The sequence below is a fragment of the Pipra filicauda genome, unplaced genomic scaffold, assembly GCF_003945595.2.
Source record: "Pipra filicauda isolate LSUMZ 115617 unplaced genomic scaffold, ASM394559v2 scaffold244_size1468961_pilon, whole genome shotgun sequence".
In the NCBI taxonomy this organism is placed as follows: domain Eukaryota; kingdom Metazoa; phylum Chordata; class Aves; order Passeriformes; family Pipridae; genus Pipra; species Pipra filicauda.
Window position 1 is genome coordinate 636903 of NW_024104359.1, and position 26372 is coordinate 663274.

General features: G+C 40.7%; 1 protein-coding gene across 1 annotated transcript in view; it reads right to left on the reverse strand.

Moving 5' to 3' along the window:
* Nucleotides 1-26372, reverse strand: part of LOC113994350 (multiple epidermal growth factor-like domains protein 6) — a 194091-nt gene that overhangs the window by 79713 nt on the left and 88006 nt on the right. The window contains exon 5 of the mRNA XM_027733287.2: nucleotides 9600-9722. Coding sequence (XP_027589088.2) covers nucleotides 9600-9722 — 123 coding nt within the window. The remainder of the gene's footprint in view (nucleotides 1-9599; nucleotides 9723-26372) is intronic.

Sequence of the window (26372 nt, forward strand, 5' to 3'; positions counted from 1 at the left end):
TCTGTGAGAGCTGGCTCCTGGCATTGCTCTACAGCCATTTGTTCATGGGGTGCCTCTTCAGATACCACCACAAGCGTTCATCCCCCACTGGAGCCATCCCAGCTCCAGGACAATCTGTAACACAAATTGCCAGTGAGCAAATGCCAGCATTTTACAGAGATTTTCCTGCTCTGCTTCCTTATGACACACATCACATGAGACTCTGCAGAGATTCAGCCACAAGAAGAGAGAAGTGGCATTAACACATCCAAAACATGTCCATGCCAGCTTCCAGAGCTGGATCCTAATCACAGAATGACAGAATGGTTTGGATTGGAAGAGAGCTTGAATATCGACCAGTTTTAATTCCCCTGCCATGGGCAGGGACACCTTCCACTATCCCAGGTTGCTCCAAGACTCATCCAACCTGTCCTTGAACACTTCCAGGGATGGGGCATCCACAGCTTGTCTGGGCAATCTGTGCCAGGGCCTCACCACCCTCACAGTGAAGTATTTCTTCCCCATACCTAATCTAAACCTGCCCTCTGGTAGTGGGAAGCCATTCCCCTTTGTCTTATCACTCCTTGCCCTTGTCCAAATTCGCTCTCCAGCTCTTGTATCCCCTGAAAAGGGAATAAGATCTCCCCGGAGTCTTCTCTTCTCTGAGCTGAACCACCCCAACTCTCTCAGCCTGTCTTTGTAGGAACAATGACACCTGCCACAGAAGAATTTATTTTACCTGCTTTTTTTCCTCTTCCTGAGATTAAAAAAATCACATCAAATTAATCACTTGATTGCTCCATTTTTATTACTTGTTTTTGAACTCCTTGGCTGACATTGAGTCTCTTTTGGGATAGGAGCTGTTAAAAGGTTCTCAGGTGGGTCTTTCACAGACCTGGTATGCAACAACAGCAGGTTTACTTCAAGTTGGTCTTCTAATATATCCAAGCTAAAGCCCTCAGGTACTCCTGTAATTGAAGTTTGAGTAATCCAATATGATGCTGATCAAACTACTGATCTTTTAATAACGCAGTGGAGCTCTCCCAGCAGTTGCAATCTCGCTGACAGCCATGTCTGGATCGCTTCCTTTGGGCCAAGGCTTTGAACAGAGAAGCTGACAGATTTCTGTTTGCTTTAGATTTTATCACAAATTGTTTTAAAGCTTTTTAAAGATATATCAGATGGCTCGTAAAATCCACAGGCATTTCAATTAAAAAGAAACCCCAAAACCAAGTTCTATTAGCTGTCCTGGTGAAGATCAGGATTAAATGCTTCTAAAGAGCAACATAAACACCACTCAGCTGCGCTCCTTCATGTCTTAGTCCCTGTTTGTGGAGCCTGTAGGCAAAGCTATAGAAAAAGCTGTAGTTACCCTACACCATACTCTCCACTGCAAGGCGAATGTGAACATTTTTCCTCTCGTAATTTCCATTTAAAGTACGAATTCAGGGTTTCTAAGCCTCGCCTCTCCACACAAGAATAATTTGGTTGCAATTTAAATTTTTGATGTGCTCAAAACGAACACCAAGATGACTCATGTGCTGTTTATAAGATGCTTATATTTGCTGGTAAATACCTTGCTACAAACAAGCTGTAATTTAAGTATTCAAAAGTCTTGCTTCTGCATAAAATTACTACTAACCGTAATTTTGGAGACCATGACCAGAGCTTCAATTTCAGGCTTGCAAAACTCTTCCTACATAATGATTCTTAAAAGTACGAGTGGATTTTCTTCTCTGACAACGGCAATCATTGTATCTCTGTAATTGCAGAAAAGATTACCTGGCTTTTAATTCACATTAGTCAGCTCCAACAATACTGTGCTTCTTTCCTTTCCTTTAAAATAAACTAATTATCGTCAATCAGTCCAGTGGAATGTTAACATTCTCCATAACCTGCCTTTCAGAGGTAGTCATAAATGCTAGAAACTAGCTAATATAAACTAATCAGAGCCCTAGAAATATCTCAAAACATATTTGCACTGCAGTCTATCATTTTTGTCGTATTATTTCTAAATATTTTATTTTGTCTGGACAATAATAGTCTTTTCAAATAGTTATATAATGCTTTTCATGTAACTATTCAAAGCTCCTGCATTAATTAAAAGCATTAAATCCTTGAGTAATGTAGCAAATACTACAATATTTCTGAACCTTAATTGTTTTCATTGTCAAAAGCTGATCAATACAGCCTTATTCATGGAGTTGTTTGGACAAAGAAAACTTTTCAGACAATTTTTTTTTTTTTTTAGCTCCTGCCCAACTTTCTGCACAAACTCACAACTGCAAGACCTGGAGTCACACGCAGAGAAACCACGGAAGGGGTGACTGTCACTGTCCCTGTCCCTGCACTTCCCACAGCCGCTCCCTTCCAAAGACAATGGCAAGTTATGCTTCCCACTTTGTGCTTCCTTCCAGCTGGTAGAGCCCATGTGAGGCTTTTCAGCTCCCAGAGGACGACAAGGGAGCTGGGAGCCTTGGGAAGCAGCCCATGTGCCGAGTCTACAATCAGCTGTGACGCTCGGGGAGCTTTGAGCACCATATGGACGGGGCCAGCAGATGCTCTAGAGATGGGACCCTGCATTTGTTGTTACCTGTGACATCTAGAAACAAAGTTTTCCCTTTCAGTCCATGTCAGATCAGTGATCAATAATTCATCTGATAAGTGGAATGCAAGAAGAGGTGCCAGTTTTCTGTGGGGTATGAATAATACTGTGCTTTTTAAAAGGCATGCCGCCTTGGAACGCAGCAGAAGATGTGCAGCAGGAAATGTATGACACGGTGACAAGCTGCACTACACCCAACCCCATGTAATCCTGACATAACCTGAACATTCAACTGCCAGTTCCATGGTTTGTTTATGCAAAAGGCTGTTATTAAAACGGTGCAGTTGAATTAAGCATTCAAAGAGAAAAATCCAGGCACCAAAAAAACAAGCTCCATGGAAAAAAGAGATTTTTTTTTTCCTCCATGAAAAAAAAGATATTTACCAGAATTATCTTGAAATAACCATTGAAATATAAGTGGTCCCAGCCTGCCCCAAGAGTCAAGGCTGTAAATACAGGTAGGGTTCCTTCAGTTGTTGCTTTGGAGCCTTGGATTAGGACAATGCTCTTGACACCCAACTGGTGTGCATAAAATTTCTACTTAAAAAGTGACTGAAAACTGACTGTGCCTGTTCTCAGCTCCAATCGATAAAAACATGTATCCAGGATAAACGAGCTGAGCCTTCAATGGCAATACTCACTTTGGAGGGAGCTGTCATAACTGTTAGCTTGTCTACCCCGAGGGATAGCAGATGTGAGAAATTGGGTGGTTCAGCTCACAGCCGCCTTTGTTCGGTGTGTGAGAGAGGAGCGGGGAGACTTTAGCAACAGTCGAACAGGAATCAGGAATAAAACTGAACAAGGGCAATTAAAATTCAACAATAAATCAATTATCAGAGCATCAGATGCTCTTCTTGGCCAAGACTGACATAAATGCTCTAAACCAGGTTGGAAGTGTCTGTTCTGGCCTAAGTGATGTGTCCCTCTCCTGAATGAAGAGAAACAGCTCAGACACAAAATACTGGGATTTGCTGAGTTTAGTATATGACATACTCTAATAAGATCGAAAGGTTTATGTGTCCCCAGTGTGTCACTGAGTGGATTAGGCTGGGGAGGCCTCACAAAAAGCAAGGGGGCTGACCAGACCAAACCAAGGCATTTGCTGTGCTGACAGCCACTGCCAGCCTGGAATGAGCCCCTGGAATCCAGCTCAGGTTCCTGCCTGCTCGGGCTTGCCATGAACCAGGACTTAGGTAATCCATTTAAAAACTCCAATAACCTACAGCCAGTGTTACCTTTACCATGAATCTGTTGTCATTTTTACTACCTATTTTGAGCACATTCTTTGGTGTAGAACTGCCAGGAACCGACAAATGCAGATAGATGACACTATTTGCCTAGGAGAATGTAACAGCTTCACACAGCTATTGATCCCAACCAGATCCCAGCTGGCTCCAATGCGGCATAGGAGACTGTAAGGGAGGTCAGAGGAACCACCTCCAGCCTTCATTTCTTCTCAAAAGCCAGAAACAAACACTTTAAAAGGACAATTCTGAACGAATTTTACTCAGGAGTAGAAATAAACTCATACTCCAAATAGTTTGCAAACGTAGCTGTGAATGTCTCCAGTAGTTTCTGCCAGGAGTGTTTTCACAGCCGAGCACAAACACCCCTCAGTTCTCCTGCCTAAATCCAACAGTCTCCAGAAAACCACAGAAGTCTGAGTGCATAATGGTGTTTATAAGGCACAATTAATCCTTAGTCTTAGTTAATTTAGTTCCCTTTATAAGAGAAGTAGGGGAACCTTTCTTTTTTTATTGTCAACTGGGATCTGAAATCAAAAGCAGTAATTATGCTTCTTGCTTGTGACTAAAAATACTTATTTGACAGGTAGGAGCAACCATAAATAAACAATATTTAAATGTAAAAACAGATATTGCTTCTTGTTGAATTAATTTCAAATATCAGACACTTACCAGTATTCCGGATGTGCAAACTAATGGAGAAGAAAATGTTTATTCTTAGCCCCCTGGCAGTGCTCCACAGAGGTTTTTTATACTTTGAAACTTAAATACTCGGAATTTTCTGACTTAGCCCCGAAAGCTGGAGTCCCAGGATACCTGAGAGCAACTAACCACAGCATTGGAAAAATGAGAAATCAGGTTTTACCTTCTTTCCCCTCAAAAGTCTTTTTCTTTTGCCTATTCTTTTTCTTTTCCTTTTAGAATTGCTGTAAAATTCCAATACACTGAAACACTTTAGTTATCAAGATTGTTCACGTGGGGTCAGTTAAGGTCATGGGGTGGAGTTGTCTGTTGCCCTAACTCTCTGAGGTGGACATTGGGGGTGCAGAGTAATTCAGCTACAAATAATTAGATAATTGTGATAAAATTCCTGCAACTGGATTTATTTCCTTTTCTCAAGACAAGGTCTTGAAATAACGAAAGACAAAGAAGTCGGGATGGCTACACCTAATGTAGAAGTACCTTCACCTGACTGCCCTAAGAGCTGAGTTCGTGCAGTTTGGTATTTGTTGCAGCTAAGAACTGGTATATTTTTCCTTTTTGTAAAATGTATTTTCCTGGTTCTCCTTCTGTTGAAGTGATCCTGGAAATAACTACCTCTGTGTCACGGCATGCTGACACTATGTGTTGAGTCAAATGCAACTTTCGGAGATAAAACGATGCAAAAGCATCCTGAATCCCTCCAGTGGACTAAACTCCCTTGTTCTAAGAAAAATTAAATAAATGAATTAAAAATGCCTTGGCAATTCCCAAGTGCTGCATGGTATTATGTCCTTCAGGTTTTAGCACAGGACATGGCAGAAGCCTGCACATTGATTTGTTGGGCAGGGAAAACAGTCCAAATGCAGAATTAACGCTTGTTCTCTTTGACAAAACCAGAATTTGACAAGAATAAATTATATCTCAAACCTTACTGACTTCTAATATGCTGAGGTCACTTTAATAAACACTTCCTGGCTCTCAGATAAGTCCCTCAGTATTCCTTTTAGCCCAGCTATTAACTCTTCTGAGGCAACAGTGTTTGGAGAGTTCCCATCCATCCTGGGATCAGGCTCCAGCAGTGACACTGGTGACTCTCCCATTACTGGGGTAACCATCAGTGGCCCTGCAAAGTCACACACTGGCCGTGGAAGCAGCTGCTCCCAAAGTCCCTCTGGCAAAGGTCAGGAAACCTGCCAGGGCTTTGAGGTTTGACCGAAACCCCCAGGGACGGGGTTACTGCGATTGCAATATCACTCTAATCAGTAAAATAGAAGCTTCTTTTCATCAACAGTTAATCACAGAACTTCACTTGCCTCTAAGTTCCTTCAGTTGCCTTGACAGATGAGAGCGCAATAGCATAAATAAGAAATGACAATTTGCCAAAGAAGGTTAACATAAGGTCATGACCTTTTTTCTAGTTGACTTCTGCAGCTTATTCATGTGTGAAAACACGCTTTTGTAGCTGTAACCTCAGCATCCCTTACAGATCTGGACTTGTGTCAACAACTGAGCTTTAAAATTACCATTTAAAATGGTATTTATGTTCAGAAAATACCAGTTCTGCCTTTTGCAATGCTTGAGTAGAACTGCTTCGCATTAGAATAAAATATTAAATGTCTATACATTTCACAGTATATCTCACTGCCATGGGTTGTCAGTGGTGCCTCTGCTTAACAAACAAGGAGGTATTGCACACACACACATTTCCACTGCCTTCCTCACACCATGTTACAGCTTTCTGAGCAAATCCACTCACAGACCCTGACAAGAAATGTCCCTGAAACACCACACACCAGTACAGATCCACAGGGCACAGCATCAGGCCAACAGTCATACGCTAGTAAATGTCAAATCCTAATTTGTCATATTATTTGTGCAGTGATTTAAATCCAAATCCCTTCTCATCACTCATTTCCATCAGACACATGAAGAGCGGGAGGGAAGCAGGAGCTTTCTGTCACAATCTGTAATGCCTGTGCCAGTAACTGCCAGAAAATATTTCTCTGTCAGAGAAGCAAACTGAAGTTCTGAGCATGAAGGCTGGGGAGTGAAAGCTGCAGTACAAGACGGAGATAATTAGTTTTGAAAGGCTAATCAGGTCACAGCTCTGGCTGGCATTTCTCTAGAGATGCACATGCCTTCACCTCACCACAACTCACCTCTTGGTGCAAGTATCCCTCACGGAAGTGAAGTAAGACTTTACATACCACATATCTCTGAATGATGTATCCTGCCATAAGAGCCCCCAGTTATTTAGGGAAGATCCCTCAGCAGGAGCAGCATGGACCCCAAAGTGTGGGGTGTCCCAGGCTGTGTTGCTCAATCCCCTTCCCCACGTGGCTCCAAGCAGCCACAGAACCACCTGAGGAAGGGAAGGTTTAGTCAAAGCTGAGAGCAATAACTATTTTAAGATTATCTCAGCTATTATATTCTGTTGTCTTGTGCATATTCATGGAGCCTTGTGTCTTGCACACTCCTTTGACACACTAGAAACTGGGGATGTTGAGCATCCTCAGCTCATTCTAGCTGTGAAATTAGGCTTTAGGCTCTCCAAAAAAAATTGCTCACAACCCCTCCAGCAATGATTGATCAAACCAGCAGTACACTTCTTTATGTTGTTGGATTCCCTTCCTTAGCATTAAACAGCTACAAACGGCTAAAAAATATTTTAAAAAACCCAACAGTTATTTCCTGACAACATCCTTCCCTTTTGTCAGAAGGATACTCTATTTTGTTTCTGAAAAACACGATCAATCTTTCCACTAACAATGACTTGCTGAATAAAATCTGTGCTACTTCCATGCTGCTTTTCTAACAATGCACCTTATTTGTACCTTGGTTCATAAAAAACCCTGTACACCAATCGATCATTTCAGTCACCAGTGAAATAAAACCAACCATGAGACAAATAATGGGAGCAGAACAATAGTGAACACCTATTTAACGCTGGAGTTTAGACTGAGGGGTAACACAAAGCACAATGATGCTATAAAGGCAGAAAGAATGTAACAATAAGCCTTATTCTTCCAAAAACTCTGGTTAACCTGAATGAGAAACTGTTTTACTTCCATCTGCAAAATGACTCCTTAGAGCAATGCAGAGGCATCAATAAAACACCAATTCAGTGGTATGTCCTAAAAGACCTTCCAGCAGCACAGGCAGTTTTGTTTGGAAGCTCACTTTCCCCTCATGCTGTAATCAACCACTAAGTTACTCATATTGTAACATCTGATGGCCAGAAGTTGGCCAAAGCTGGCCTTTCTGCAGGTCGGTACAGCTCCTTGTATCATCACCTCTGCAAAAGGTCAGGTGTATTTAGTGTCACCACTACGTTCACTTTGTTCTATGACTTGAGCCTTTCCAGTTCATTATGTTTCCATTTTAGTCTAAATATTTAAAAAAGTGGCTTCAAAACAGCTAATATCTTCTCCTGCAATTCTCGGTCAGATAAAATACAGTACAAGAATCAAGTACCTTAAGCTCTGTTTGAGTTTTTAAAGCATGTCAAAATACTAGAATTTAAAGTATATTTTAAGAATAAATGAATTATGCAGAAGGAAGATTAATTTAATTAACTATTTTAAATCACAAAGGACTCTTGCATGCCAAGAAAATTAGGATTACAATGAGTAGGACCTCTGCTTTCAAAAACTTGGGGTTTGGACAACTTTTACGCAGACTTGAAATCAGTTAAGTAGTTATCAAAATACAGATCTGTACACTGGTTCATGGGCATATTACCATTCAGTCCCCAAAAGAGGTAGGAGCAGTCTGAGGTGAAGTAGCAGGAATCTGTGAATCACACATGGTACTCCTGGGTTGAGGTCTCAAAAGGACAAACTGAAAGCGTGGAGGATCATAACAAAATGCTTCAATCAAAATAAAATAATCATCTACAGCTTGTTTACACTCTCAAGGTGGATCTCAAGTGATAGGCTGCTGTAGAAAATAATTCTATTGTCTTTTAGTGAAAAAAAGAAGTTCAGCCAAATCAATTATAAAGTTAGGATAAAGCATATGACAAGCAAGAAATACAGTGCTTTGTATCTGTATTTAATCTTAAAAAGGAGTTGGACAATGGTAAGAGGAAATCCTGGAAGAAGTGAATTTGTCAGACACTGTGCAACAGGAAAAGCCAGAGAAGACAGTTTCTTGTGAAAAGATGATAATACAATTCATGAAAACCTACCCTGCAATAATAAAAAAACCACCAATGGTGCAGTTACAGTATCAATGAAATGCAGCAGAGGGTGGAATCCGGGCACACAGCAGAGCTCTCAAGATCATATGGCAGCACACACCCATTACCTGTGTCAGGGCAGAGCTCAGGAGGAAGGAACTGCTCTGGCCTGCAATCCATTACACTTTGGGTACCTTACACCTCACCTGACCGCCTCTGCCTTTTGCAGCATCTGATGCTGCACAAAATGTAGTGACTGCAGGTCAACACATCAGCTGGGCTTGTTTACACCCGCTCTGTTTACCAGTCAGAAGACTGACCATAATTCATTATGTGTTCTAACACAAGCTTATGTGATGTTTTCCTTCTGCACAACGTTGAGCTTTTGCATTAGAACAAATTTTACCCTATAATGCACTAACTAGACTTATATTTCCCTTAGGAAAAAGACAAATGGGTTTACATAGCATGTGGTTTTAAATCCTTTTTTATTCGGTTAATCTCTAGCTGTGGAATTGTGATTGAAATGTGAAATGTATGTGTATTTTCTGATAAGGACCATTTTGCTTTAGAGGCAGATGAAATATTATCAAATGTATACACTTTCTTCAAGTTTTTAAATTGATGATGGAAATCCCATAATCAGAACATGGCACAGCCAATCCAGGTTAAGTGATAACGTTTTTTCAACAAAATAAAACAAACCCCCAACCCTTTGAAGTGTTCTTACAGTTACATCTTCATAATCCAGGCATGAGAAGATCCGCACTCTCGACAACTCCGAGCACATGCTCTTCGGCTGGCGCCACATAAAAGCCAGCATTCCCTTCTCCTTACCAACATCTCGTCTGATTCCTTAATAGCAGTGAGACAGAGCACAAAACATTACCTCCACATGATTTTCCATCTTCCTCCAGTTTCTGGCCAGCTGGACACTTGCAGTGGTAGCTGCCGACGGTGTTGCAGCACTGGTCCTGACAGCCGCCGTTCTCCGCGGTGCACTCATTGACATCTGCCAGAAGAAAGGACACAGAAGTCAGTAAATTGTGGGCATTGACCATTTTTCCTGGGAATTTGAGGACAGTTGTGTACAATTCCAATGTGACAAAATGAGACAGTTACTGGGATGTACAGATAAGGACCTCGAAGCAACCCCAGGAGCAGCAACTCCCAGATGTGTTGCTGGGCCCCCCAGACCAACCAAGTTGTGCAAGGGGAAGTTTGGATTGGATATTAGGAAACATTTCTTCATGGAAAGGGTTGTCAAGCTCTCAGGCTGCCCAGCGAAGTGATGGAGTCACCATCCCTGGAGGAATTTAAGAGGTAAGTATCACAGAATCATTACAGTTGGAAAACACCTGTAAGATCATCGACCCCAACCATTAGTAGATGTGGCACTTGGGGACACACTTTAGTAATGGGTTTAGCAGTGCTGGGGGAATGGCTGGACTTGATGGTCTTAATGGTTTTTTTAACCTAAACAATTTTATGATTCTAAGAGTTGCAAGGGTGGGATTTTCCTCCTCCTCTTCTGCACAGCCTGAGTGCAGAGTCCACCCGGCTCTGGCTGCAGGTTCTACCCAATTCACCAAATTCCACCTCTGTGCAGCAACATCAGGAACAACCTTTATACAGTCACTTCCAGCAGCCTCACTTGTGTATTATGTTGCTTCCAGCAGTCGTAGCAGAGATGAGAAACCTCTGAAATAGGGTAGTATTTTAAATCAATTAAGGTCCTGCTTTCTGTCAGGCACTGGTATCTACACACCTTATTCACCTGATAAGTTACTGTTTGCCTGCATGCAAAATAGAACCTTACCCATTATAAATGAAGAACATTAAAGAACAGCATGGAAAAAAGAAATAAGTAAATAGGCAGCCTGTGGCAGAGAAAAATCAATAGCAAAGACATATGCTTTTTAGCCCTGTATTTATGTACCCTACATATGCAATTCCAAAGAAATCATCAGGCCCAGGATGAGGTTGCAGGTGCCAGATCTCTCATCCACAAGGCCTTTGGCACTGGCTGGGATCACACATTGCATTCAGGCTAGAGAGAATGAAAATCAGGAGGAGGAAGATTAAGCAACAGAAAATAAGCATCAGCATGACTGTAAAAACCACAGGCAGTTACTTCATATTAGCAGCACTCCACGTTCCCAATGGGGAAATGAGGCTTTAAAAAAAACCCATTTAATTAGTTTGCGAAGACAAATCAAAAAAAAGAATTTCACATTCATGCAAGAGAGGTGAAAGCCTTTCAACTGCAAACCTTCGATGTTAAAGACTAAGATTTACCAAGGTTTGTTAGCTCTTTGATGAGCTCGAGCTTCACTTTACTGGCTCATTTCTGATCCCGGCTAAAAGCCACAGGCTAAAATAAATTTTTGAGGAGGTTTCAGACTATTAAAAAGCTAAAAGAAAAGTGTGTCATGAAACACAAATATTTGTTAAAGTCCAGTTGAAGAGACATGAACTCACTAGAAGCACCTCTAGACTCGGTGCAACGACTGACACAACCAAAACTTCTTTGTTCTCAGTGATACTAAAAAACACTGACAGGCTACATAAAAAAATAAAGTAAAACTCACTTATAATTCACTTATCTCAGAGCTACACAACAAACCGAGCGCTAACTCGCGTGAAGTCAACAAGGCTCTTCTCAATTTCACGGGGACGCAATTTAGACGGAAACTTTTCAGAGGAAAAACACTCTCCCCCCCCACTCTGCTCAACTCCAAAATGCAAAACCAAATGGTACCAAAATAAGACGTGCGTCTGTTCGCTTCTCCTCGGCAAGAGACGGAGAGAACATATGACAAGCGACAGATTTTGGACATATTCCTCAAAGCACTGGAAGGAGGAACGACGCTCCCAGCACCGCGCAGGAGACCGACAAACAGGCGTGTTCCAAGTGATTTACCCCCCCCTCACCCCCTCCACTCGCAGACATCTTGATGTGCCTCATGGTAATAAACAGTAATGAGCCACATAATAACCCTGCTCCACAGCTTCGACTTCTATTTATACCCACAGTATTGAAAACTAATAAAGTCCCTTGCTCTTTTTATTTTCTTTAAACAAAATAAAGGGAAGAGCCGCTTTATTCTTCCACACCGTGTATAGCACCCACAAACCTACATGATCTCCCAGCATAAAACATTCACTAAATGAGATGGTCTGCGATATACAGCCCAATTTATTAACACCAGTGTCTATATTTTGAACCAAAATATTGGAAGGAAACCTTTCTAGCTGAGGAGCTAATCATTATCCTCTTGATTTCACTAGGCTATAATCCATTTGGAAGTGTATAGTGCTGTTGCATACTAATATATAGAATGTTTCTCCTTTGATTGCAGGTCTATTAGCAATCAGAAATCTTCTCCTTTCTTGTTCAGCATAAAATGCCATGGTCCAGCTATGAAAGTATTGGTGTTGTATGACTGAGAACTCATTTTCTACTTCTTCCAACTCTATCTTCTTAATGCTCTGTCCAGGATTTCCTTGCCTCTGCCTTAATACTTGTTTTCATCCTCTGATGAAATGTTTTTATCCATTTCTTTGCTGCTTTTTTTTACACCAGAAACCCATTGTTTTTTCTATTATACACACAAAACCTGACTTTTAATTTTCATGTCTCTTTAAAACAAATACCTTGTTTAAAGCTCATCATGATAAAAGAAACCATAATTTAATTTCTGAGTTAAGACACCAAAATAAGCTTTTTGATACAGCTTTATCCCTATTACAGAGCACTTATATTTGAAGGAATACACTCAATAGGTATAAATTACACTAGTTTATGGTTAAATTCCACGAAAATTTGCTCTCTAAGCATCCACATCCTTCACTGTCCTGTCTCTTGTACAAGACCTTCTCCATTGCCTGCACCCTGCCAAGTTGTTTTCTGCAACTCCATAATAAAAGGTCAGATGTTGCCTCAGTCCAAGAAGCACAGAAATAAATGATCTGAATGTAAAGTAATAAAGAATGTGTTTTACATCTGTAAGAGGATGGTTCATACGCCTCTTACAAGCCACAGTCAGCTGTTCCATATTCCTAAAACAGAGTAGTCAGGGTTTTAAAATCCAATCGCAGCTTTGCCACTGGAAAGAAAAAAAACACAACCAAAAACACACAAAAAATAAACCCAACAAAAACAATTCTGTCAAATGATAAATAATTTCTGTCTGCTTTCCATATTCAATGTCACTCAAGGTTGCAAATATATTTTGCCTTTTGAATAGTGAGAAAAATGACAGAAAATTTCTGACATGTAACAAGTCTGCCACGTTAGGTCTGACAAAAGTTCAATGTTATCAAGCCTATCAATCCATCTGTAATGACACGCTGTAGGCACTTCAAAAAAAGAAATAAACGTGATGTTTGCTACTGCAATGTTTCACGTTTATTTATAGAGCCAATATTGCAACATGAAAATGTTATCTGTGGGACACACTGGATGTGAGCCTTCAATCCTACCATGGGAAGTCATAGGGAAAAATAATTGAAAACACCTTTCATCTAGATTAATCTGATCTTAATTTTATTAATGATCTGTCCACAAACTGTGGGGAAAAAGTCCACAATATATTTTAAATCCACTAGTATGTTAAAATATGGATTGTTGACGTGTCTATGTCCCACACTACCTGCACAAGTGCTATTATAGAGTGTCACTACATAAAAAGATGTCTTTTCTCCAAAAATCTCATAAAATACTTGATATATAAGGTAATATGCCTTTTTTTTTCATGAAATGGACCATCTTTGCCCAATTAACCATGCTTAGGAGCTACATGCTAAATGGAGAAGGACTCATCCCAACTCCTATTCTTGTTTAATGCTCCTCACTCCCTGTCTGAAAATATTACACATCCTCAGCTCTGGGGAAAACAACCCTTCACCAAGTTTTTTATGAAAATCTAGATGATTTCAGATTTCCCACAAATAAATAAAAACTTTACATAAAAGGAGACACTGGACAAAGTGTTTTTCATTGGTAATTCCAATTTGAAATCTAGCAGCAGCGACCTGCACTGCCAATAGCTCTCAGATGCAGAAAGCAGAGGGAGAAAAAAAAAAATCAGTCTGAAAAGCAGAAATATATATTGGCATTGGAGCAGAAGTGTCCTCTACACTGAGCTAAAGGTGAGGGCTGCAGCTCTGCAGGGTCTCCACGTGCAGCTGAATTCAGCATCTTTAAAAACCAGTGGGAGATTAAGCATGCCAAGGAGTGAAACACCCCCAAATTTTTGGTTGTATGTTTAGACCCGTGGAACACACCAGTTAACCCACTGCCTAGAAGTTAAAGTGTTTTTATTTTACCCATACAACAACTTTATGCAATATGCATTAACATAAAGACTAATTTTTAAGACAACCAAAGGAATCTCGTAGCTGCAGCCCGGTATTTCACACCCATTTTCCAAAGTTTCTATATTTATCAGCTGCATATGAGCAACAACTTTATTTATTTAACACAACCACAGACAAACTTGCCATTTTGGTGCCCTGCTTTGGGGCTCTCCCACGCTCTGACCCATGAGCTGCCAGCTCCAGAGCTCCCTGGACTTGTAATAAATCACTGAAGTGGAATAAAATCTGTAAAATCATTCACATTGTTATTGCAATCCCGCATGAACAAAGCCCACCAGCATGGAGAGGGAAGGTGATTTTGATTAGTTTAAAAGCATTAGGCTAAAACACCGAGCTTCAATTAGGGGTCAAAGTAACCAGAACTCATTATTTAGTGGGAAGACAGCATTTCACTAATAACAGTAATAGCACTTGGGACTTTCTTCTGAAGGCTGTGATGAAGGTGGTCTGACTTCAGAAATCTAAATGTTAAATATCTTTAAGAAAGCAGTTTGATTATTCTCTCTAAGAGGCACTGGTAGCTTATATTGACTTTTATAGCAGTTTAGAGATGTAAATTCCTAACTCAGAAAACATAACTCAAATGCTGTCAGGTCAAAGAACCCTCATAATGGTTAGGATCGAAACCTAAATATAGTTTGTCATGTGCAACTTAATATATCTGAGTGCCTGGTACACAAAGATGTATATCTGCAACTATTTTACAATGTGCTTTTATAAGGAGGTGTTATAGGCAAGTGCCTGCAAATCACAGTGAATATTTGACAATTTTTTATTCACGGATCTAAATAATTTGATTTGATTCTTTTAAAGTGCTAAAGATCCAGAGAATAGGTACCATCTTAACGTAGGTTTTACACAGTGTGGGTTTTTTTAAATTACAGCTTAGATGGTCTGCAACCAAAACCACATGCCTCAAAAAAAATCCAGAAACCTGAAACAGTTGATTTGAACTTTAAAGGCTACTCAGTGCTATGAGAAAACGTGGTTCACACAAGCACATACACACATAGATCACAGCAACGTTATACATAAATATAATGTAATGAGCAAACAGACTGGACAGGCTGTCGGGCACAACACTCACACCCCAAAAACTGCATTTGTCTTTCCCTTGGTTTGCTGCGAAAGCTTTGCAGCAGTTGTCTTTGAGCAGTAATTGTCTCTAAAACATAAATTACATACATCACTTCCAGCACTAACCATAAATTACCCGCCTGAATAGCAAACAAAGCTGCTCATTCTGATAGTCAGCGCAGCCCTGCCCGGCTATTGATTAAGCACTCTCGATGCTTTATTAGGTTTTCTTCCTCCACAAAGTCAATAACAGGATGAATATTTCTTCTTGGGCTGTTATGAAGTATCGTAAATCTGAGCCGTTATTAACAAGCGCCTGATTAGTGCAGCAAACTTATCTGAGAGTTTGGCACAGGCTCCCGGAGCGTCACCTCCCAGAAAACACCCATCACTGCCACTGTCTCCATGAGCAGCTGTGGCACCTGTGCTCTCACAACTTATCACCTCCTCTTTTTCATTTTTTTTTCTTATTTTTTAATTAAAGAAATTACTGCCGCACTCATTCCTCTTTATCCCCATGTCACATTCCTACATGTGGAGAAAATCAGTCACGTAATGGTTATGTGCGTGGCCCGTGCTCCCCAGGGATGTGGGCCTCTGCCATGGTTTGGTTTCTTTTTTTATTGGGGCACTAAAAACTTCCATTTAATGCAACTTAGACGCAAAACCAAATGCAAACAAAGCTCCTTGTTAGACACACTTAGCTGGAATTAATTTTCCTTATTAAAATCATCATCTGAAGAGAAAAAAAAACACAAACACATTAATCAATCACTTGCACTTGCTCACATTAAGAACAACTCCTTTGAAACCAGAATAAAATTCTGTGGGGGGAAAAAAAACAGGTTCAAAGTTTAAATAAGTGAAACAACAAACTCTTAAAGCCCAAGGTGCTGGCACACACTGCTGTGTTAGACTGGACCTGTAGCTCATCTTGTGCCATGGCAGAGAACACTCAGTGCTGTGGGTACAGAGATGGCCCCTTCCACCACAAGCCCTCACCCTCCTGCTCTCTGCTAACTACAGACCAGATGCACTTCTGAAACCTGGCATTTAAAAGGCCTTTTAAAGTCTCTGTCCCTGCTTATGGCAGCTCTTCATAACCATACACAGGGCTACTCTCCCTCTTTTTTATTCTTCTTTTCTTTCCTAATGTCCTGCACATCGATGACATTTCGAAACGACGACTTCCAAACCCAAACTTTGATGTGAAAAAACACGAGCTTTGATTTCTTTTAATGCCTCTTTAAGATTCTGTATCAAGCAGGAACAACTATTTCCTAAAAGTGAAATGCAAGACCTAAATCATGCCCAAAGTTTTCTTCTCTTCACCAACTAGAATAACTAAAGCAAGAGGTGGAGAGAAAAAGGTCTATCACAGTACAATGAAAACCTGTAATAGTGCTCATTTTTAAACTATGTTTTCCCAGACAAGGTATGAATAATGCAACTGAACACCCCAGAAGATCTGAATAAAGCAACACCAGCCTAACGGATGCTAATTGGCGGCAATTGGAGCTGATTGTGGAGTGCGGCTGGAGCTGTGATTACAAACAGAGCTGATGCAGCCAGCCCAAACCTCAAGTACTGCTGCTGCAATTAAAGATATTTTATCAAATTAGACAACTGTTTGCCTTTGCCTGCTATGATGGTTATGAGCAAAACATAAAAGAAAGCATTACTGGCTGTAGGGCACCTTCCCCACATCAGAGCTCTGTCGAGGTGGGTTTCTTTCTGACTTTTGATGCCACAAAATGGAGCCTTTTTAGAAAGAATCCAGGACTCTGCAGTGACATCCTTAAAAGCCCTTGCTTTTGTCTAGAAGTGCTTTTGCCCTAAAAATGCAGTCTTTCTGTGGTTTATCTAAGTTCCAGCATCGACAAGTGCTGCTTATGCACACACAAACAAGAAAAGACTTTGAACTTTGAAAGTTTGATTCCACAATATAAGCCCTTACACGTTTTTGCAGGCAGGTAAACATTCTTCAGACATCATTTCCAAAGCAGTGATTATTAGTGAGACTTCAGCAACTGGATTTCTTTTATGTTTCGAGTGTTAAATCCCAAGAACAAGCCCAGTGGTTGAGTCCAGTTGAGCCAAGTCCTGGTGCCCAAAGGAGATCACAAAGTTCACCCTGAACCCTAGACATCTTTGTATCCTGCTGCCTTCTGCTTTCCTGACTGAGGAAGTCAGTAGAAGGCATCAGCCATGTGGTCATGAACTAAATCTAGCTCTTTCCTAGTACTTTCTGTTATTCCCAACAAGATGTCCAACTTTCCTCCCTTTCTCCTGTATCTCAAGAACTTCTGTCTTTCCTTCAGGTTCCTACAAAGGTCTATAAACCAGGCTATTAGAACTGAATTGAAAATGGGTACAGAAAGAAATATTCTGGGTCATTTCTAAAAGCTTAGCATTTACAGTCATTAAGTTTTACAGAGCTCCATAAGAACTAATTGCTCCCATATTTAAAAAAATAAAAATAAAAATCAAGACTATGCAAATTTATTGAAGTTTTCAGGCCCAGACAGCTGGAGAATGACAGCCAGGTAGTGCCAATGTCTTCAGGACCAAACACAAGACCAGATACCACAGCACTGGCATTAAAAAAGAATAGAAAGGAAGAAAAGGCAGCAGCTCAGCTGTATTTTTCAGAGACTTAAGATGCCATGTCTTCTGAAGACCACTGCAATAGTCCAACACATAAATAACAAAACCAGAGATAAAGATAGAGGTGTCCATTGCTGATGCCTTTCAGACTCCCCAGGACAGAAGGTGAATGAGTGTCATGGTTTCAAACAGAAATAAATGCTTGTTCCAGGTAAAACCTGTAAGGATGGGTCAGATTCTACCAGTTCAGTGCTGGCATTCCATGTGCAACGTGGGATGTTCAAAAGCTCTGCTATATATGGTAGTAACTGGAGTTTGTGACAGCAGGAGTGTGAGGAGGACGAGCTCCAGCCAGCAGGGTGCAGGAATGGGAACCGAGCGAGCGTTACCGGGAACGGCTTATCTGGAAATCAGCTCCCAAACTTTCATGTAAAGGGAACTCAAATCACAGCTATAGCTCCGAGCTGCAGAAAAGACAACAAAGAAAAGTCCTATTGTAAGTGTAGAATAAGGTAAGTGTTTATTCCAGCTTTTTCTCTGCCTGTCTTTGTACTCAGGAGCAGAACTGATCACCCTGAGAAAGTGAACGGCTCTTTTTATCTACGCCTGTAAAATAAATGTCTCGAATCAAGGACTGTCCTTTCTTCCACTGCAACACTATGGAAAAGGGACACCTGAAGCACTCCACAGCCAATTCTGATAATTCAATTCACACCAGGGCAGGCTCTCACCTCGTACAAAACACTACCTGATGCCATGGCAGGATGTGGGTGCAAAGTGACAAGTGCTGCTGCAGGGCAGAGAGCACATCAAACCCTCTCCTGCCCACAGTCTCCACCACAGGACCAAAGCCCCAAGTCCAGAGGTTGCTGCTTAACCTACAAACAGGGTGATTATTACAATAGTACGGTCTGAGCAAGCTGACAAATTGGGTAGCTTAAATTTCAAGGCACTCCTATTGTAATAAGCCATTTCCTTACAAAATATTCTTTTTCATAATATAATTAACCCCAGGACTAAGCATGTGAGCAAATTAGTTCATTTTTCACATGAATAATGAACACCTTTTTTTATTTTTTTCTTTTCCCAAACCATTATGAACAGAAATGAACGTAAAAAATTTCTCAGCAGAGAAAGGATGATGTGTGCCCAGCTTCCAGTTTAGAACAGGAATTCATTATTGAGATTTAAATGGAAGCTCCTCTTTTCTTATTTTTCTTAATAGTTGTCCTTGTTAGTAAATCAAAAACTTTGCTCATCCTCAGATCTAGCCCGGAATCAAACAGCCTCTGCTACAAACTGAAACAGGTTAAATATTTCTTCCTTCCTATGTCCTCATGAATATTCTCTCCCATCTTTTTTTTCCATTTCTAGAGGATCTTTGTAACAGTTCTGTGGGCAGAATTACTCACTGCCCTGACAAAAATCCTGCACTAACTATAGTTGTAAAGCCACCTCACTTTCTACTACAGAAAAAACCATTTCTATAATCATTCCCTGCGTGGCTGAAACACAACCACACAATCAGGTCACTCTTTTACAAGAGACATAAATGAGAACTCCTTATTTGGTTTACACAGACAGATGTTTAAGACACAGTCATTGTGTGTTCTACTAACTGATCTTGTGTGTCAAGGGCAAAACAACCCATGGGAAAAAAAAAGATTAAATCTTCATCAGTTTAATTTGTAAAGCAACCCAAGGGAAGTCATTATTCCCAGAGATTCCATTACCTAATTTGTTTTACGAATTCTTCTAACTTATCTGACACCAATGGGTGCTTGTTAACTATTGCTTAATGTCCCTGCTGTAAGGGAGTCCCTGGGTGCTTTGGAAAGGCAGAGATGTCATTTAGTGCTGAACAGGAGCTAAATATTTCAGAGAGGTCTGAATCCCCCTCATCAGACATGGCAGTGAGATGACCATCCTTCAACTCAAAGGGAATTCCCATTAAGCAGGACACTTAAACTTGGATACAGAGTTAGATGAAGCCTGAAAAAAAGAGGGATGTACAAACCATTAACTTGCATGAAGATTTTAACAGTGACAAGCTTGAAGCAAAGAAGTGAAGAAACAGGGTTTTCTTTTTCCAGTTAAATTAACAATGAGCAGCAGAGTACAGCTGTTATTTCTCGGGGCCTTTCCTAGCAGAACAGCACAGAGGTCTCCTTTAAAACAAATAAATCAGGCTCAGCACGATGGGGTAAGGCAGACACTCTGAAGAAAGAACAACTTGGCAGCAAGTTTCCTCTGCCTGACACCAGCATTTGAACCCAGGACCTGCCCAGCTCCTGCACACACATGTGCTCCCCACGTGTAGCTCCTGGCCTGAGCAGAGGCAGCAGGTTCAGCTTTACAGCCTGGGAGTCTTGCTTATAAAAATACGTGATCTCAAGGTTTATAAACCAACTGATGTTAAAGGTGATCGCAGGCAGAAGTTAGAGGGCTGAAATTGTTAATCCTGCATTGCTAAAATTGATTTGTACCAGAGCCAGAAAGAGTTGGTTTTATGTAACCCAAACTTTACACTCTGGTTCCCAACACAAACTAAATTTGCCTTTCAAATCTCTCTGGATATCAGGCATCTGGTTTTGATGGAGAGCCATAACCAATTTTTTCAAGGGGTATAACCAAAGAGAAATTTGCATTTGTGTTTTCACCAAGACATCACTGTCTTAGTGTAAATAATTTTAAACTTCCAAGTTACTGCATGAGTTGATCTTTTAATACATGATCATTTTACACCTTAAAACATGCGTTCCTCTACTTCTCTCCCTGCAAACAGATGAAATATTTTATGTTCCTCACTATTAACAAAATGTGCACCACAGTAAAATCTTAAATAACACCACACTCCTGTAAGATTGTTGAGTTTAGGATAACCAACACTATTTTTTGAGCAGCAGTAAGGTCCAAGCATTAAATTCAATACTGTTAAACAGAACGTGTATTAGAAATAAGCTCAAAGTTTTAAAGATCTACTGTAGATGTTCAAAAAATTAAAAACAGACAGCAAAGAGCAAACACTATTGGGGTAGAAAAATCCAAGCAGGGATATGAGATTGTGTGAAAATAAATGTGCATCCAGTTGACACTTGTGTGCACAAGAGAGCAGGTAAAGACAAGTATATTCCACAGACACGTGGATTGTTTGGAGTCTGAGTTCTGCTTTCAGAAGGGTGAGGAAATAAATCAATAAATATGTTTACCTTGATCTTTGCTCACTCTTATGGACCACTCAGAGCATCTCATTTAACCAAAGCTCTTCAAACCACGTGCTGCTGGCTCTTCAGCTTTTGAAAAAACAGTTGTACAATGTACGTCAGAAGGATCCAAGGCTGAACAGCCTGGCCTGAACACATCCCAGACTGGATTGAGCACCATTTAAAACCAAGATCTTTCTTCTTATGTGCATAAACCCGCCCGCTAAGCGTGAGCATCCAGGTGGGATTGCCGTGGCCGTAGGTCTGTGCCAGTTCACAGCTCAGGTTTCCACATTTGGAATTTTACCCTTTCAGTTGCAATCAAGAAATAAATCCCTCACATCCAGCCCAGGCTAATTACTTTTTTGCATGGAAGAGACAGCCAGATTCGTTGTGACGCACAAGAGGGAAGTGTGATCTACGAGCAGAGTACATGCAGTGTAATGTTATGGATGGTTCTGGAAATCCAGCCAGAAACACACGTCGCTCCCAACATTGCCTCTGTTGCCAACAGCTACCACCTAATGTTGTCTGAGAGACTGCAATGATTTCATGTTCAAAGGGAAAGGCAAAGCCTCTGGTATCTCAGATACCACGCTGCCGTTACTGATGGCAACGGGGAATTTTTAACAACTGGAGAATATTCCTGGAGAATATTCCTTCCCCACGACGGATGCAGTCACTGCGTACGTGTCCCTGTGCTACTCAAAAAACAACACACTATCCCAAAATCCTGAAAGTTTGCTGTGAAGTTTTCTGCTGAAGGAACAAATGCAGCAAGGTCATAACTTGTTCTTCCATTACAGGATACTTTAGTTATAAATTTTACTTTTTCTGTCTGCACTGCACCACCTCTTTGGTCTACCTAGAAGCTTAAAAGGCTTAATTTTACCAGGCATAATTACACCTCTCAATTCTACTAAATGCTTATACCTTTTAATTTTACTAAATACTTATATTTCATATCTCCCACACTACGACCATTAACAAACAGTGAAAAGAACATACATTGGATACTTCTCTACATTTATTCTTTTAAACACAGGACATGTGTGAACAGTGGCCAATACAGGTAACACTAAAACCTGGTTATTACACCACTGGAGCAAAACACCGGAGGTTCAAAGATGGGAGAGCAGGAAGTTAATATTTACCTTAACAGGCAAAGTTCTATAGAACATAAAGCTAAGAAGGATTATTTGTGAGTATTAGACAACTCAAAATCATTAATGAAAACTGTTTTAGCACCTGACAAGTTTTACCTAGAGCCAACCTTGGTGCTACTATAGCCCACAGTTCACCTTCCTGCTGCATATTGCAGGAGTTTTAGTGAGATATTCTGTGGTGACAACTCCTAAAGTCTGGAGAGCTTCAACATTGACCTCTGCCAGGTCCATGCAGGCTACACACAGTTGCAGGGAGGTTGTAGCAAGGTGGGAGTTGGTCTCTTTTCCCAGATAATATGCACTAGGACAAGAGGAAATGCCCTCAAATTGTGCTGGGGAGGTTTGGGTGGATATTGGGTAAAGTTTCTTCCCCAAAAGCATTGTTGAGCACTGGTACAGCTGCCCAGGGCAGTGGGGAAGTCCCCACCCCTGGAGGGGTTTAAAAGGCATGTGCACACAGTACTTGGGGACATTGTTAATGGTGGGCTTGGCAGTGCTGGGGGAAGAGTTGGACTTGAAGATCTTAGAGGTCTCTTCCAACCTCATCAATTCTCTGATCATAGAATCACTCTCACTTGCTTTCCACAGCCAGGCCTGGCTCCCTGTGGAGCAGGTGTCTGATGGTGCAAAGCAACAAGGGATGTTGTGCTCCATGTTAGATGACTGGACATCCAACTATGCCATACACCTACAAAACACACGTTTTAAAACATGGCTCTTTTCCCTCTACTTTTTTGTCTTTTTAGGGACCATTTTTTGAAATTCCTCTTGTGCATTGTCAGAGTTCCCTAATCCTGAGACCCATTCCCTTGTAACACAGACCTCAGGTAGAAGTTCTTCACAAGATGAAAAATAGTTTTAAGCATTTTATTCCCTAATTCTTTCTTTTCCCCTTATTTCTTCCATTTCTCACACCTCAATTGCCACATATTTCAGATTAAATTAAAAACTGGCCAAGTGTAGTTTTGGGGGGTTTTCCCCTCCAATGTTAAAGTATAATTATAAGATGGGGGGAATAAAATTACAAATTCCACCAAGGTCATTAATGTACAAAATGCAAATTGTCTCCCATTTGTCAAAGACCCTGGGGAAGTCTAGAGATAATTGAAATGATAGATGAACAGAGGAGACTAACTGCTAATGGTCTGTATATCAATGAATCAATGTCACATTTATGAAGGGCTTTGGGAAATTATTCTAAATACTTCATCTACAACAGCTGAAGTTTAGCCTACTTTTTCTTTTTACTTCTGAAAAATTAATGATAAAGTTCAGTTTATAGTTACACAAGGGTAAACCTGTGGTAATTAAAGCTTATTAGCAAGATATTGAAAAACTAGTTATTTTTGTGCCAGAAATGACCAAAATTCTCAGTTACCAGGGATTATGGTATAATTAAGAGCAATATATATATCAGAGATAATCAAATATAGGACCAGCCCTCACCCTCAAAGCATTTAAACTCATATAATTACCTGTGCAATTCACTTCCTCCAGAATTTAAATAAACTTGAAAGGGAGTATATTTACCACTGATTCTTGTGCTTATCTATTTTCCTGATATTTTCAATCACAAACTGAACTGCTTAGAGCAGGGGTTGTGTTCAGGTATATTTATGGGGCATTGACCAAACGGGAACAGGGAATGGAGAAAGGAAAACCAGAAACATTTCCTTTTCAAACAAAAAATAAAGCCAGTCCTGGAGGTAACTTTGGCACAGTTGCACAGAAAATTGTATTTTCACTTCAAAAGAGGAAAAACCCCAAACCAGTAAGTCACTCTGCAGAGTCTTCTCCCAGCTGTGAAGGGGCCAGGGTACATTTGTAAGGGTCAGTGAGGACAAGGCATAAGTAAAAAGCAAGTTTCAAACATTAAGATGCCATTTTGGTTTAATATGCAAATAGTTTGGGGAGGGAGGTTAGTTTAGAGGGTTTCATTACTATTACTATCATTACTATCCACATTTTTTCTGCTTTTCTTCCCACACAATAGAAAGGCTTCAGATGAAGGGAAGCCAGAAGGACACCTGCAGGCTTGTTTTATGAAAAAAAGCTTTTTTCTAGCAAAAAGAACTGAACCATCACACCCCACTGAAGTGGCAGACAGCAGTGCACTGGAACAGGCAGCATCACTACAAAAATCACCTGAATTAAACCCTTTTCAGTCCTGCTCTCACTGAACAAAATCACAAGGGGGGGACAGGGAGAGGAGGTGAGTTTTATGAAGGGTTTGTAGGATCAAAAGAGATTTGCTTCATCTGGAAATAGCACCGGGATCGCTCGGCTGGTGGAAACAACAAACCAATCCAGAAAGACATCTGGATTTCCCTAGAACCTGAAAAAGCTGGTTCTATGGAAAACATACAGGATTTGGTACATGAAGCAAGAACGAAGCTCTCAGGAAAACATCACTGTCTGAGAGGAAACTTTGCTGCTGTCTGAGAAAAGGTAACACGTACACATTGCAGGTAAAACGATCACACCCAATTTTCCAGTCCTTACAACCACAAATATTTATATAAAGAATCAAGAAGTCCCATCAATCCGCTGAGAAAACAAGAAGGGATGTCCATGTGTTGGAACCAGCCTTCTTGATTACAAAGTATCACTGGGGATGGCCGAGATCAGGAGCAGTCTCCCTTAGGATAACAACAAACCTTGAAGGAAAACTGGTCAGAAATGAAAGATCAATGTGAAAAAGGACCCTCTCCCAAATCAGTCTGCTGAGTTCATACTGACATATACCACCACTGGTCATACTGACCGTCTTTTCTGATAAAGACCTGTGAATAAATAGTCCAAAAAATCTCCATATGAAGGGGACAGTATTATGGGGTAAAACAAAATTTGCAGTGCCTATTTTTAGGAAGGGAGGGAGGGAAGGAAAGCTAAGAGCACAAATAAAACAAGGTGTCCTACAAACTACACGACATTTTTGTGGAGAAAGTCTGTTCTGGATGTTTCAGTTGGTTGCAAAGCCTGAAAACACACAAAATTAGTATCTGTTTGATGTTGGTTTGCTAATATTCCTGTCTTTTCTCCTCCCACCTCCCCTTCTCTGTCAGTCTTCCTTAGCGTGAGCTAAAATCAACCACGCTGAAACCAGTAATGTAACACCTTGCTTTCACTAAATGAATATGTATTTGTCTCCTTTTATCTGTTATTACATGTTTACTAAATGCTGAACAGGGAGGGAAGCAGGAGTGTTCCCTCTCCAAGGCTTCAGAACTGCCCTTCTCTCCCACAGATTCCCCTGTCCTCCACAAATTCTTCCCACGAGAAAAAGGCACAGAGAGGAGAGAGAAAAAGGTCCTCATCAAAGAGTAAAAGCTCCACTAAAGAAATAAAGTTGGGCTTTACAGAAATCTTTAACCTGCCAGTGAGGGTGGATATCAAGGGGTTTCTCCAAGCATCTCAGTTTTGCTGCTTTCCATCTGTGCTGGACTCCCACCTGGGGCTTCATGGAGACACAAAAGGAGCAAGACCCTGGCCTTTATGGATTTTCAGGGGAGTGTTAACTCTCCATCACTGTGGACTCTGGTGCTGTGAAATTCCAAAAGAGCTGTCAGCCAGGAATTTCACCTCACAGGTGTACCACGAGGCTCAGATGACACCTCCCGGCCAAGTTCAGCCCCTCTCCGTTGTTGTCACAGCCTGCTAAGCAGCCAATTAATAAAACATTCAACTCCTCCATTTGCTGAAGCACATTTGTTCTGCTAGATTTTAATTTTTTGAATGAGTGAAATACAAGTAAGATAATTTCCATGAGCTAATGATACAGAGGCAGTTAACTGATCACTCATTCTGCACGAGGAGATGGCTTGTCGCAGGGAACAATTTACACGCAGCCTTTCAGGGCCATAATTACTTGCAATACCACAGTCTCAGCACTCTCTTCCCTTCTCATTTTTTGCTATTTTACAGATGTGTCACTCTCAGAGTACTAAGTGAAAACAGATTACCTGCCACTGATTACCCAACACATCCGCAGAGGAAGGTGGGGGAAGCGTCTCGCCAGTGACAAGTTTTGATTTGTGGATTAAATTCCCCTCTTAATTGAGCCATACTTCTTCTGCTAACAAAGCCTTGTGGAAACCCTGGGATAAATCTACCTCTTTGCAAAGTAAGTTTTCCTCACGTCATACCCTCCCCTTTCTTTCTTCTCATTTCATTAAGATTTTGAGTTATATATACAAACTCTTCATTTCAAACACTCATTATGGAAAT